General features: G+C 33.3%; 2 protein-coding genes across 3 annotated transcripts in view; both read left to right on the plus strand.

Annotated features, from left to right (window-relative positions):
- LOC107450358 (pancreatic triacylglycerol lipase-like) overlaps positions 1 to 4,166 on the plus strand; it is a 24,891-nt gene extending 20,725 nt beyond the window's left edge. For both annotated transcript variants that reach the window (XM_043056083.2, XM_071184597.1), the window contains one exon: positions 3,808 to 4,166. In XM_043056083.2, coding sequence (XP_042912017.2) covers positions 3,808 to 4,055 — 248 coding nt within the window. In that variant the 3' untranslated portion in view covers positions 4,056 to 4,166. The remainder of the gene's footprint in view (positions 1 to 3,807) is intronic.
- Positions 4,167 to 6,050: 1,884 nt separating this feature from the next.
- Positions 6,051 to 11,903, plus strand: LOC122272405 (uncharacterized). The gene is made up of 4 exons (XM_043056082.2): positions 6,051 to 6,536; positions 8,070 to 8,224; positions 11,250 to 11,331; positions 11,509 to 11,903. The coding sequence occupies exons 1-4, from the start codon at positions 6,185 to 6,187 to the stop codon at positions 11,613 to 11,615; spliced, it is 696 nt and encodes a 231-aa protein (XP_042912016.1). The 5' UTR covers positions 6,051 to 6,184; the 3' UTR covers positions 11,616 to 11,903.
- The last annotated feature ends 1,135 nt before the right edge of the window (positions 11,904 to 13,038 follow it).

The following is a 13,038-nucleotide window of genomic DNA, read 5'->3' on the forward strand; positions in this document are numbered from 1 at the left end:
TGGTTTCTTAGAACTAGCGCCTTATCTGGGCGTCAGCGGAAAGTTGACGTAGATCTGACGCCAAAAAAATACTTTTTTGTTAGCTCAGCGTGAGCAGTCGGTCCAACGCAGACATTATCTCTCATTGCGCATGCGTTAATAACGTAAACAAATATTTATTTTGAATTTGTAGTGATTTTGTTTTTGTCGACCAGCGTTTTAGAGAACAAATAATGACTTTGTCCAAGAAAAAACGCATTATAGCTGAGCTTAATGAAGAGTGCTATGTTAAAAGAAGAAGCAATGTTTAATGTCAAAATCAAAATCTTGGCTGATTTCAATGTGCTGTTGGATGTTGTCTGCCATTGCTTCTGTGGTTAACGTCGCGTTTTAATCCAGCTGCAGTTGAGTTGGACGGCAATTGTAGTTCAAGATGAGCGTTCGATGACGTATACTATCAAACTCACAAATGGACCAATCAGCGCTACCCTCTGATTGGTCCATTTGTGAATGGATTGTGCGTTGGACCGACTGCTCACGCTGAGCTAACAAAAAAGTATTTTTTGGCGTCAGCTTTACGTCAACTTTCCGCTGATGCCCAGATAAGGCGCTAGTCCTAAGAAACCAGGCCTTGAGCTAACAAACCAGTATTTTGTTGGCGTCAGCGGTACGTCAACGTCCCGTTGGCGCCCAGATAAGGCGCTTGTCTTAAGAAACCAGACCTTCAGTTGAGCAGCGTGAAATAAAAACAAACGTCGTAAAACATTTTCGATAAAAAATAAAAACTAATACCTTAAAAAATTAAAACCAAAAATCAACTTTGTGTATGTTTATATGTATATTTTGTGTTGTATTAAATGTTTTTTCTTTGTCAACGAATCTTTGTTTGTCTTTAAGCCACTGCGTCAAACAGGTCATGGGCGCCAGAACGTTAAGACAGATCAATTGTTCCATAAAACTGAAGATCAATAAATCAAAGGAAAAAAAATGTGACGTAGCTAAGTGGTGATCTAACTAATATTCAGAAGTTTAAAAATCAGAGTAATTTTTCATTATGCAAGTTTCAAATAACAATTTACTAAAAGCAAATTCTTTGCACGATATCGTAACTAATAAACAAAATGGAGCAGAAATCATCGAATGTCAAAATTACGGGGAACAAAAATTATGCTTAATTGCAACAGATCATAGTTAGTACAATAGATAATGTGATGATACTTATTTTAACGTTTAATAGTACGTGTGATATGTTTTCAGAATTATGTAGTGTTTTTGAAAGAGATTCGGAACAACAGAATTGTTGTTTTTTAAAAGAATTCTTTAATTATAGATTAATAAAGACTTGGATAACACCACTAATATAAGCAAATTAGAACACATTGCATTTGCTTTAAATTCATTGGAAAAATAAATCGACGGTGAAATGGTTTTATCTAAATTTTTATCTACTCTTCCAAAACAATGTAAGCAATTTAGAAGTACATGGAAATCTACTGAGAAATAAGAAAAAACTTTAACAAATTTAACAGCAAGGTTATTGAATGACGAATAAAATATAAAATTGACTGAAAAGGAAGAATTGTTTGCTTTTAAAACGGAAGTTAAAAGATGTTTTAAATGTAATAGTACTGATCATTTTTCTAAATAATGCAAATTTAAAAGTCAAATAAATTCGTTTAAGGAAAAAAAATAAATGTTTCAAATGTAATAGCTCATCACATAAAGATTCCAGCAGTTTAACTGATAAATGTAAGAAGAATAATCGCTTTGATAAAGATTGTTATTTTCGTAAAATCAGCACGAAGCACGATCAAGCTCTATCGTTTTTAACTTTAAGTAAATGCTCTAATTTTTCAGAAGTTTGGATAGTTGATTCTGGTGTTAGAAGTACTAGATTTTATTTATTTGCTATTTGAGTATATGGAAGTTGTAAGCTAGATTTTAATTTATTTGTTATTTGAGTACATGTAAGCTGTAAGTTAGAGTTTGTATCGTCGGTTGCTATGGTGATATTAACGAACAAATTTTTGCGTTAAAATAAAGTGTTATGTTTCGTGTTTTTTGTAAAAATGGAGTCAGAATAATTTTATTTTAGTTAAGTAGTACCTTTTAGTAGCGAACGACAAAATATTGCACTTTCTGGTAGAGTCTCTTAGCATCAGGATCTTCTTCTCATACGGTTAACAGTAATAGTGCCTTGAAAAAGCCTGAAAATAATTTGTCAAAAATTGGTTTGGTGAAGCAGTTATTAAATCTGAATACAAAGGAACTATTGAATCTGAAAAGTACATTTTGAAAAATGTATTGTATGTTCCAGATTTGAGTAAACAATTTTTGTCGGTGCATGCCCTAACAAAAAATGATGGTTTAGTAAAATTTGTTAAAGATAACGTGGAAATTTCTAAAGAAGGAAAAGTTTTTCAAGAAGGTAAGAATAATAATTCTGAATTGCATGAAGTTTAATTAATGAATTAAATGAACGAAAAGATGCACTTGTCACCTGTGAAGAAAGTAATGAAAATTCACGGCATAGAAAACTTGGACATTTAAACACTGTGAACACATTATGAAGAAATTAGTAAATCATTCAACATGGGTGAATTTTAGAACTGATGAAATTAAGAATATTTCAATCTTTGCGAAAAAACATGCAAACAAACTAGACTTTAATTTTTAAGTGGGGTACTAACTTATCTTACTGAGGTACTTATTTCAGTTTTATTCTGGTAAGACCAATTTTTCGTGGCTGTTTGGAAATCATCCAATAAGTACCTTTTTTATTTTTAATTTTATTATTTTTTGACACGTCGATATCTAAACTATTTTGCCTAATAATAAATGCACATTGCTTCTGCTAAATATATACTTAGTTTCAATTCCTCAATCAACGCCTATTAATAATTATTCCGGAAAATGTAATTGTTCCTTAGCAATTGTCAAGCAGTGTATATATGATCTAAAGGTTATATTTATGGATTGTTAGCAAGTAAAATTTCTTCTCATTTATTACTGCTTATCGAGTTGCATATTGTGTATTCCTAGTTAAAGTTTTTATGAGATTATTTTTTTCTCAAGTAGGGTTTATTATTTTTCAACTCTACATACCGAAATGAAATGATACCTAGATTTAAAATCAAGGTATCATTTCATTTCGTAACGATTAGCATAATATATAGCTTTTTAAAATTATAATTCTTCATATTATAAATAAAAATAATCTGTTTTATCGAATTTTCCCTTATAAAAAAAGCAATGATGAATGAAAAGCAACCGAAATGCATCTAAAAATTAAAGTGTAAGAAAAAATATAGTGCGAGCCGCTCTACGGGCTACAGGAATGCAACTACAAAGTTGAAATTTGACGTGCTAAAAAGGCTATTTTTGTGTATGAACTTACAACAAGATTTTTGCTCTGAACTTCCGTAGCTACTTTAGTGCGCGTATCTATTAGAGATTGCTTACATTACATTGAAGAAAACTCCGGATTAAATTACAGTGAAAAGTACTGTCACACTGAACGTCGACTTTTCATCCTAAAACTAAAGAAAAATTCTGAAATACTGTAGTTTTAATGGAATATGTACTAAAAACCACTGAATCACTGTAATTAAATAAATACTTGGGTATAAAGTTTTACAGTATAAATGAATTTTACGGATGCTGCACGCAAGGTGTCAGTACTTTTTACCGAAATTTTTAACCCTGCAAATTAAGAAAAACATATTTTCTGACATGTTATATTCTACAAGATTTATTTCCAGGTAAAATTTGTTTTTGTCAAATATTGATAACTTATTGAGATAAAAATACTCATTTTTTAATTTTCAGTGAAATCACTCAGTACACAGATTAGTTGCAACCACGCGATGTCTTACATCTACTATATTGCCAGTTTCAACAAAACCTGCAAATTTCTAGGACGCATCTGCGACAGTTACGAAGATTTTACCGCAGGAAAATGCTCCAGCGGCCCTGTGTGCAGAATGGGTTTCTATTCAAAGAAATTACCAAATCTTTCTGCCAAGTCCAAGTGCTTCCTGGAAACATCAGATATGCCTCCGTTCTGCCTAGAATAATGCAATAAATTCAGGCTGCCCGACAAAATTTTCAAAAAATAATAGCAGAAAAATGTAAAAAGAACAGCAATTTAAAGCAATTTCAAATAAATTTAAAACTTTTAAGTTTCATTGGAATTTTTTCTTCAGTTTACTAACGCTCTAAAACCTCGTTGTTAAATTGAATTGAAAATCATAATATTAATCTTAATAGTATGTTCTCCAAGAGTCAAATACCCTGCTAAAATAATTTGATTACGTAATAAAATAACACTAATCGATTTGAAGTTATAAATTCTTTAGTTACTCAATGGATCCGTGGGCTTATAATCCCCTTGTCCTCAACCCCTCTGTGCACGTCACTGAAGTTGATTCCTGTCGCCCTCTTATAAATCGGGTAGAGTTATTGGAAGCACAAATCAACAGTCTCTCAAAAAACTATTTGCATTCCGAATTATCAAAATATATTGAACAGAGTTTACTTTAAAATACTTATATCTTTTATAAAAAATGGATCGCTGTGAATATCTTAGGCGATATCGACAGCGACATACAGCTGAACATAATTTAGCAGCACAAAATTACCTGGAAAATAATCGTAGGGCTATCAATACGCGACGGCGGAATGCGCGACAAAGAAACGTTGAAGAATCAAGACGTTTAAATGAAAACGAATACCTTGGTGAGTCTTTATCAGACATTTTACCCCCTTTTTTTGTTGGAACATTTAGCAATGAATGTATAAACTGTGGTGCTCTTTCGTTTCCAGCAGAGCATGGCAGAACGAAATTTAATTGCTGCCATCATGGCAAAGTTGAGCTCGCCAATCTGGAATATCCAGAAGTAATAAAAGATCTTTTACTTGGCAGCCATTCTGATGCAATTAACTTTAAACAGAATATTCTATTGTACAACTCTGCATTTGCGATGGTAGCTTTTTGCCCATCTCATGAAATTTCTTTTAAAGGGATCAGTTGTCTTACTTTTAAAGGTGATGTCAATGTTACTGCGACAGCAAGCTTGATCCCTCCTAATAATCAAAATCACAAATTTGCTCAACTTTATGTAAGATTATAATATTGTTTATATTAAAATTGCTTTATATAAGTTTATAATGCTGATAATAAGCACCTCTGACATTTTACAATCCTATCATATTCTCAATATGTGATGTTGGTGCAAAAAAATTACCAGCTAATCTCCAGGAAAACAACTTTAATTTTGTTCGCGAAGCAAACAAAAATGAAATTGCGTAGCAATTATCGGGGGTTGGCGAGCGGCAGCGAGCAGGGGGTGGAGCCCTCTAATATTATATTCAAGCTCTNCACCCCCCTCTCTATCCCCTGAGCCATTTGAAGAATCAACATAGTTATATTTTCGATGCAACATCATTTTAATTTAACTAATACCGCTGTAAAAATCGCTAGATTCAATTGTTTAAGCTTACAAATTTTTTCACGAATTGTATATATATATATATATATATGGTTCAATTCATGTTGAATCATTCAGTGCGAATTTGTTCTAAAATACTATGGTAAATTGTCTTCTTTCAATTTGAACCATAGTATCGTATGAACAAGCTTTAAAAAGTAGACTCATGTAATTCAATTTAGCGCCATATTAATATTGTAATAAATTTGAAAAAAAAAAAAAACACTCACTCTCTAAAAATTTTAAAAGTGTTTATCTAATTAAATAGTATTAAATCAAAATAATATCGTTAATTAATAAAAACAATTTGTTTACTTAGACCGAAAAGTCAATTTTCTCACATGATATGGATATCTAATAAAATCAATTGTATTATACATTGCCTTAAAATGAAATAAATGGATAACACCTTGATATTGAGAATGAAGCTTTAGATAACGTAACGATAAATTTTATAAGAACTCTTTCTGCCGTTTTATCTAATGATAAATTCTCGTGATATCAACAGTTTTTGTTATGCATTATGATGTAACAAAACAAAATGCTTTGATAGCTTTATCTGACAATTGTCGGACTTTATCGGTATTGCTTTTAGAGTCGAAAAATTACACACGCGTTTTTGTTATGATTTATATCACTCTTCCGAAATTGATCATCTTTGTAACATGTCCTTGCTAAACTCCACAATATCAAAAATTTATTCCAGAGCGTGAACAATGAAACTAACGATTTTTGTTACATTTCTATTTTTCACAAGTGTGTTGGGGGAAATTAATTACAATTCTGATGAGATCTCAAACAACCATGGTCGGAAATTATATGATGTACATCAAGTTTTGCAAGATGTCGCAGAAAGTATTGAAACTTCAAGAACAATTGAAAGGGCAAAGGATTTTCTTATGAGAAATGATGTGCAAAATAAAATTCCTTCCATAAATTTTTTAAATCTCATCACCCTGTTGATAAATAGTAACAGCAATATCACAAACATCAGTTGTTATAATGATTTGGTATACATAAAGGAAAGTATCGATTTGAAACATTTTCAGGATTCCTGGGCTTTAAAAAGTAAGTATTTTAACTTTTCGTGTTTTGTTTCTATTCCATAAAAAGTGAGAACAAAATAAGCGGGAAAAAAATTTCGGTGAAATTATCGTACTATATGGTAATGACATTTCTGATTTAAAAAAAAAGCATAATTCTGGTATTAAAAACCAAAATATACGGTACTTATTCCATTCATTTTATAATTTTTCGCTCATATGATAACGGTTTGTCAGAAGTTCTAGTTTTCAAAATTATAGTTTTTACTACCTTATATTTGGTGAAAATTGTAAAGTAAATTAAACCGCATACATGGTTTTTAAGCCATAATAAATTTACCAAATATCACCGCACTTAACAAATTTTATCACTTACTATGAAACTATATTTTATTGCTAATTTTACTAAAATTAATTACCAAAGTGATTTGATAGAAATCATCGATGTTTTTGGTGTTCCAATAGAGTCAGGAACACGCTAAATTTAATCATATTATGGTAATTTTGACCTATTTTCTCCGTGTACGAAGCAATTATTTTTTCTGATATTAAGATTTATAACAAATAATATGTAAGTTTCAAATTAATTGAAGTTTAAATAGTTTATAAGATATTTGTTTTTGTTAGTTAATATTCTGACCGACGCAGTGTGTTCAGCTGAAACTTTTTTTAAGATCAACTTTAGGCCATGGAACTTCACTTTGGCCAATTAATCATGTGGAAATCAATTCACATGTTACCGGCAAAGTATGAAACGCCAGCATTCTATAAAATGCCTAGGCATTGTATACAATGCCGGATGTTTTTAGGCAAGGTATGAAATATGAGAAGTATTACATACTTTCCGTAGGTATTGCATATAATACCTAGGCATTCTATGGAATGACAAATGCTGTTTAGGCAAAGTATGAAAAAAATGTACTGATGAGGTTAGTATGTAAATGATGTGCATTTCTCAAAAATTAAGATTTTATTCTGAAAAAATAATGAGAGTGCCATTAAAAAAAATTTATTCAAAATGCGTAAAAAAAAATGCAAGATATACAAAACATAATTTATGCCTTTCTTATTAAGGGAAACAAAATTTTCGTATAAAAAATTCACATTTAAGTCAAAATTACTTTCTGTTTTGAAACAAATATTGCACAAAATATCCATTTCATCATCTTTACTAGCATGGCCACAGAAGATTTTATACTTTGCCGGTTTCTCATTTGGCATTCTATAGAATGCCTTGGAAAAGTGTGAAATATAAATCATTTCATACATTGCCGGCTAGTTTTAGGCATTATATACAATGCCTAGGCATTCTATAGAATGCCGGATTTCAAACTTTGCCGGTAACACATATATAAGATGCAACATCTAATAATTTCGTACATGAGATGCAAATAATGAAATCTCCATTTTAAAAATAACCTGAAATTTCCAAAAATGATTTAGATATCAGGAAGTAAATATTTAACCTCTTAGTTATATTACTGAATGCAGAAAATGAATGTATCAAGCAATTGTATCATTTATTATATTAGCTTTTAAAAAAATTACTTTATTTCAGTGTTGGATTCTTTTGGAAAGCCAGAAAGTGGAATATTAGAAGGAAATGTGAAGTGGCTGGGAGATTTTGATGAATGCAAAAGTGTTTACGCACCGAAGAACCGTGGCAGAGGAGGATTTCAAGGACTATATTGCACCCTTCAAGTTACAGCGATGGTAGACTTTTAAAAACAAATTTTATAATTTTCTGATTACCTGTTCGCTACCTCTCACCAATCCCGATGATTGCTTCGCAATCATTGTTGTTTCTCGACACAAAACAGTTGAAATTACTCAACCTAACATATGTGTATGAAAAAGATCACATGCGCCACCACATGCCACGTCTAACTATTTCCCTTATGATACTATTAAGATTGATTAGTGGACATAAATAATTTTTTGAAATAACATTTATAATTATAAGTATAATGTTGTAACAAGTTAAGTGAATTCACAACTGTAATTTAGTGTTATTGCTTACCAAACAGACTGATACATTTTAAATACTATGTTTGCACTCATCACTTTGTGCCTGAAGCTAAAAGTTAAGTTCTAAATCATTAAACGAGTCTCTTTTACCGTTATATATATTAGTATATTAATGTAATTTAAATGAAAAATAAAAATTTTAAATGGTTAATAAGCTCGGACACCAGTTTAAATAACTTTATCTTAAAATATAACATAAAATTACGTTATTCTAATAACAATCCCCTTAAACTCTTAATTTAGAAAGCAAACAACAGTGCAGTTAAATACCTGTGGGGGGGCGGAGTTATCGACAATGCCAACCTTCATCTTTCAAAAGGTACCTCGAGATTGTATTAAGTTAGCATGTCTTATATACCAGTGAATTGATGTTTAACAATCGTAGTGGTAGTTACGCCACAATACTCTCCCACCAGAATTTTATCAGGGATGGAATTAGATGGACGGATACCGTTAGTTGCTGTACTTGTAAAAGACCGAGAGAGCTGCAATTAAGGGCACCGTCTTTTTTAGTGCTGAATGTGAAAGGTGTATTAACTTCACAGTCGTAGTTGCTCCTGTGTTGCCATTAGCAGCCGAGTGTATGCAGGCTGACGTTGTGTATAATCGAGACAAGACTGAGAAGCAATAGCGTGAGGAGGTTTAGATAATATTGCAGTCACAAGTAGCAAGTCAACTGTTCAGTGAGGACCATCCGACGAATTAGGCGTTACCAGTTTAAAGTGGGCGTTACTGTCAAGATTTTTGCGAATTTGGCGTTTCTGCGTGGACAAATCACGTTCGGAGATCAGCAATATGGGGGGGAGTGAGTTGTTATCGACAATGCCAACCTTCATCTATCAATCGGTACCTTATGATTGACGACGACGACGACGATCTGGATTTATAAAGGCACCTGCCCGCGTTAGCGGGCACCTGAACTTTTAATCTGTAAATTTGCCCTAGGGCAACGGTGACTAATGGCATAAAGTTCAAAATGAGTATTCCACTGATGGAAATCTGTGGTCGTCTTTGCTGGAGTATCTCCGGGTCTAGGTCTTGGGAGCTGGGAGGAGGGATTGGAGCAGTGAAACTAGCTCCTCGTCTTTTAGGAGTTCTTGCAATTCCTTCACTATTCTCAGGAATCTGGTGGCTGTGCTGGTGGGGATCCGATGTTCTTTCTTTTTCGGTGCGAATTTTCTCCTAGGTCTGGATGGGCTCACTCGAGGGCTTCGTGCGCTGGTAGGAGTAATGCGCTCCTGCGCATTTCATGCACGCTGACTTATCTGTGCAGTCCTTCTGGGTGTGTGACAAAATCCTTTGCACCTGAAGCACCGGATTTCGTGGCGGCCGCCACGAAATCTTTCCACCCGGACGAGTGTATTCAGCAGTCGGTTGAGCTTGAAGATTTTCCGGTGCTCGGGAACATCGTTCAGAATGACTAGGAAGAATGGGAGGAGCTTGTATTCCTAGACACGCCTCTTTCTCATCTGCTCTGTTCTGATTGGTCGAAGACCAATATCTGAGAGTTCGCTTCCGAGATTCACCATCTCGGTGTCGATGTTAAGTCCACGTACGAGGGCTTTGATTTTCTTGCCGGTGGGATGCAGGGTATCATTCTGCACAGGTGAAGTAGCTGGGGTCTCAACTGTTGCCGGGGCTTCAGTAGTATCTCCTAGCTCCATCTGTTCTATATCTGTTTCCGCCGATGTTGTGGGGATAGTCTCTTTCTTGTGGTGAGGTTGCTCACTTTCTCACTTGGGTTCAGAACTGGTTGGTGTCGCCGGGTTGACACCGTTCTTTCGCCGTTTTTTCTTTTTCTTTTCCTTCACAACAGTAGGAGGTTGCTGTGCAGCAGGCTCAGAGGTGGGGATTGAGTCTGGCTCTTCTGTTACAGGAGTTGAGTCAACCGGGGTTGTAGTCTGTATATCCGTAGTTCCAACACAGGAGTTGCTGTCTGGATGGCGATTGAGTCCTTAAGAGCTTCCAATGCTTCGATGCAGTAAATCCACTCATAATGGACTGGATACAATTGGGGGTTGCTGGGATATCGGTTGATCAGCATTGTAGATTCATTGGAGTATTCTTGATATCTTAGAAGTTGTTGATCGATATCTTTAATATCTACTCTTTCATCCTTTGGATAAAAGCCGAGGAGATCTAATCTCTTTCTCGTCTGCTCTTTAATGGCTTCGTGATCAATGGCTGGAACGCGAGAGGATCGGTAAGCCTTCCCTCCGCGTCCGAATCGTTGGGTAGACATGGTGGCTCCGAGCTCAGTTATAAAACAACTTCACTCGGTGAGATCCAATGCTCGAAGGTGCGACCTCATGATTGAATCAAGTTAGCATGTCTTATATACCAGTGAATTGATGTTTAATATTCGTAGAGATAGTTACGCCACAAACCTCTAAATTGTAGATTGTAGAAGAGTGCGACGAGCTGTATGCATTAGCTTATAGCTTTGTATTTCCTATTCAAATTAGGGATACAGAAATATTTATAGGAAAACAATACCTTTATGACTTATATCGATTTTATGCGAATGACAACCAAACTATAATTCAAATTAATATGGGAAATCTGGATCCTACCAGGCGATTTTCCGGCCAATAAAAATGCACCGACATCAATGGAAAACTGCGATATCGTCATTAAAATTTTTTGTATAGTTAGATACAGTAAACTATTACAAATTAATATCATAAACATCTAAGAATTTTTATTTTAGAAGTATCTTCCACTTTCAATTGGTGTATGTTTACCAGACACATGTAATCCATCTGAGTTTAAGGATATAATTAATAATTCAAGTAAGTGAAAATAATGTACATTTTAGAAACATTAATGCAAATTTAGTAACTTCAAATATAGTTGCTGAAATAAATGTTTTATAGAACAGTCGATAATGAACTAATAATACAATGTGATAATATGTCCAAAAATATAGCTGTTTACAGCAATTTTCTAATTTGTAAAATTTTTTTCAGGTTATTTGCCGGCTTTAAATCGATCAGGTATCGATTTGAATGTAACTTCTGCGAATTGTAAACCCAAGTCATTAGAAATGAGCAATGGAGGAATTGTCACACTGTAAATATATTTTTAACATTTTTCATAACATTTGTTGTATCGGTTGTGTAGTTGCTGTTAATCACATGGTTGAGTCGATATAAGTGGTTGTGTATGGCATGTTAGGATTAAAACCTTTAGGCTTAGGTTCATTATCACACTGGATCAATTTTTAAATCAGATTTAATTTTAAACCTGCACACGAACGTCATGCGCGAGTGTAGAACCTGATTGGCTAACCCAAACGTGACGTCGCTTAAAGGTATATTGCACTAGCAGGTATATTGCATACCTGCAAGTGATGTAATGTGGGTATCTTGTTCATGATTCGTTGTTGAAACGTGATATTTGCTTACGTTAGTAACTGTTCTCACCATTCCATTTAGAGTAAGTCAAGCCCGTCAAGTATCAATACTCTTAAGTGACACATTCGAACGCAAAGATTCTTTTACAAAGATTTCAATTTTTTCCCAGTATTTCTTACTTAACACAAAGACAGGCATGAAGCCATATAGAACATAAAGAAACTAATAATGCGTTGGAGTTGCCGGGTACAAATATATCATGGCTATAACAAAATATACAAACAAATAATAAATCTAAGTCAAACGAAAGATGTAGAAGAGAAAGAATCACAGTAGTTATGTACAGGAGAAACCTTGCTCAACTTTAACACGCCATTTAGCTTATAAGCGATCAGCTTGCGTTGACGTCTTGAGTCACATGTGTGGATACCTATGATCTTCTTCTTCTAGAAGTGTGGAATTCGCTATGTATGAAATTACTAAGTAGTTACAAGGCATTTATAGAAATGGAGAGGATTCTAATTTTTATTTTATTTTTCGTGATTATTATTGACAATAATAAAATATTGTTAAATGTTCCTTTTATTTAAATATTATACTAATTTAATTTTAGCATAATTGAATTATATGACCGAAGTTGAATGACTTCGATTGTCAAATTTTAGTGACATTCATTTAGTGAAATTGAATGACAGAAGTGGTCAAATTTTTTATTCATGTCTTTCGATATGGCCATTACTTACCGGAGTTATTTCTAAATCTACTGTTTGCTACTCAAATATTGATATTACATTATGAAAAGTATAATTAGAAAAATATTCAAATTAACCCTTTGAAAAAGTAATAAATATTTATTTTGACGTTATTTGAAGTTATTCAAATCTAGAAAACGCATAGTTACTTATTAAAGGCATCTAATGACAGGCTATAACGAATGTATTTTAAGTTTAAAAAGGTAAATTCATAAAAGTTTTAAAAATAGAACTGTTGTTACATATTGCTTTATTGGAAATATTAATCCATATACAATGTTCAACTTTAAGTGGACTTAAACAAGGAGTAAAAAGGAACAAAATTACAATAACAAACAAAGAAAACACATGACAAACACATATTAATACAAAAAGAACGCATAGAAAAAAA

Source organism: Parasteatoda tepidariorum, chromosome 8, assembly GCF_043381705.1.
Source record: "Parasteatoda tepidariorum isolate YZ-2023 chromosome 8, CAS_Ptep_4.0, whole genome shotgun sequence".
In the NCBI taxonomy this organism is placed as follows: Eukaryota; Metazoa; Arthropoda; class Arachnida; order Araneae; family Theridiidae; genus Parasteatoda; species Parasteatoda tepidariorum.

Excerpts from the sequence above, each read along its gene's own strand:
- LOC122272405 (XM_043056082.2), top strand. The coding sequence starts at position 6,185 with ATGAAACTAACGATTTTTGTTACATTTCTATTTTTCACAAGTGTGTTG. Across the intron at positions 6,537-8,069 it reads GGATTCCTGGGCTTTAAAAA|TGTTGGATTCTTTTGGAAAG; the intron begins GTAAGTATTTTA and ends ACTTTATTTCAG. Across the intron at positions 8,225-11,249 it reads CCCTTCAAGTTACAGCGATG|AAGTATCTTCCACTTTCAAT; the intron begins GTAGACTTTTAA and ends TTTTTATTTTAG.